At 39.3% G+C, this 1,633-nt stretch overlaps 1 protein-coding gene across 1 annotated transcript in view; it reads right to left on the bottom strand.

The window, feature by feature from the left end:
- Positions 1-721: 721 nt before the first annotated feature.
- LOC137198615 (major histocompatibility complex class I-related gene protein-like) overlaps positions 722-1,633 on the bottom strand; it is a 4,470-nt gene continuing 3,558 nt past the window's right edge. Inside the window, exons 3-4 of the mRNA XM_067612464.1 lie at positions 1,365-1,633; positions 722-1,261 (exon numbers count right to left, since the gene is read on the bottom strand). The exon at positions 1,365-1,633 is cut by the window's right edge and continues 10 nt beyond it. Of these exons, the coding sequence (XP_067468565.1) occupies positions 918-1,261; positions 1,365-1,633 (613 nt within the window). The 3' untranslated portion in view covers positions 722-917. The remainder of the gene's footprint in view (positions 1,262-1,364) is intronic.

The raw sequence follows: 1,633 nt of genomic DNA, 5'->3' as shown, positions 1-1,633 counted from the left end.
TCAGTATATTTATGAGAGTATTATATCAGTATACTGTAGCTAGTTTCAGGAGGAGCAACAGAGAGATTCTTCATATTCTTCATATTTGTAAATATGAGTACAGCAGCTCAATTATACTGCCAAAAGCAGATGATGTCTCTTTTTAGGTGAAATTAATGTTACTGGACATGTTGATGTGATGGTTTAATTTGGCATCACAATAATTCTTACAATGACCATCTGCAGGTAAAAACCACCTCAGAGCTTCAGACCTCTGTGTGTCCATCCTGTGTCTATGTTGTACCTGTTCCCTGTCTTTGTTGAATTACACCTTTTGTGTCTTTGTTATTGTAATACTAAAGCTTTGTTCTTTATGTTTTTCATCCTGTCATCTTTGAGTTGATCACCCTGTCCTCCCTGAAAGCTCTTACTCTCTCCTGCATGGTCACATGTTTCCTCAGATCAGCAACAGTTCTATTTTATTCTTACTGTTTAATAAATCTAATTTTCACATACAAACAGTAGATTGTCTTGTGAGTAATCCCATGACAGTGCAATAAATAAAATACAAGTAAAGTAAAAAATGTGGTCTAGCATTTTGCATGTTGTGTTTCTTTTTTCTGATTTTATGTTTTATGTTTAATTTGGTTACATTTGTGACAGACCTGTGCTCCTAATCATTTGCTGGCACACCACTAGATTTGAACTGTTTTTTGTTGCATTCACTAAAGTAATTTTTAGTAGGTCATGTGCATAATGTAACAAGTAAGAAACAATATTTATTTGAATGAGCAGAACAGCAGTTTTGTTTGTTAACCCTGGACTTAACTAACCTTCAGCTCCAGAAAGTCAAGATTGTTTCAAACTCATTCAAATTGTAAAATCAGAGCTCAGGCTTAACTTCTTCTAAATGTTCATGGCAAATTACATGTATATGTTTAACAAAAAAAACATAGTAAAGTCAGTATTCCAGTCTTACCCCAGTTGGTTCTGATCACTGCTTTGTCCAGTTTGGTGACGATGTCGTTCTTTGCACCAGAGAGATAAAACACACATTCGTACCTCCTCCAGTCTTCAGGTGTGACTGATGAAAGGTTCAGGTCAACACTCATCTGGAAGGATCCATCATGGTTGGGGAGGATCTCTTCGTGTTCCACGTCCTCATAAAGCTCCTCTCCATCTTTCCTCCAGAACATCATGGCTCTGGTAGGGTAGAAACCTGTAGCGTGGCAGCTGACTGGAGAGGAGGGAGTCTTCTGGAGGAGAGACACTGAGGGAAGCTCTGAAGAGATAAATGGTGAGGGGTGTGGGAGGGAGGTTAGAAACAGAAGATGCATTTAAATATTGTTGTGTCCATGAAAATACATCAGGTCATGTGATTCTACCTGTTCTCAGCAGAGAGCTCTTCCCAAGGTCCAAATATCTCTTCATAAACTGAGGGCACTGCTGGGTGATGAAGTAGGTTGACCTTTCACTGAGAGCTCTATCTCTGTCCCACTTGTGTTTGGTGATGACAGCTTGTTGTTTTGGAGCGATCCATGTCAGTGTCTTCAGGTCAAATGCTAAGAAGTCTTCTCCATCATAACCATACTGAACAAACCCATTAACCTCTCCAGTCTCATCATCCCATTCACAGCTGCTCATCCTCTGGAAG

Source organism: Thunnus thynnus, chromosome 15 (genome assembly GCF_963924715.1).
Source record: "Thunnus thynnus chromosome 15, fThuThy2.1, whole genome shotgun sequence".
Classification (NCBI taxonomy): domain Eukaryota; kingdom Metazoa; phylum Chordata; class Actinopteri; order Scombriformes; family Scombridae; genus Thunnus; species Thunnus thynnus.
The sequence above is the reverse complement of the archived record's forward strand: the minus strand, read 5'-3'. Positions and strand labels throughout refer to the sequence as shown.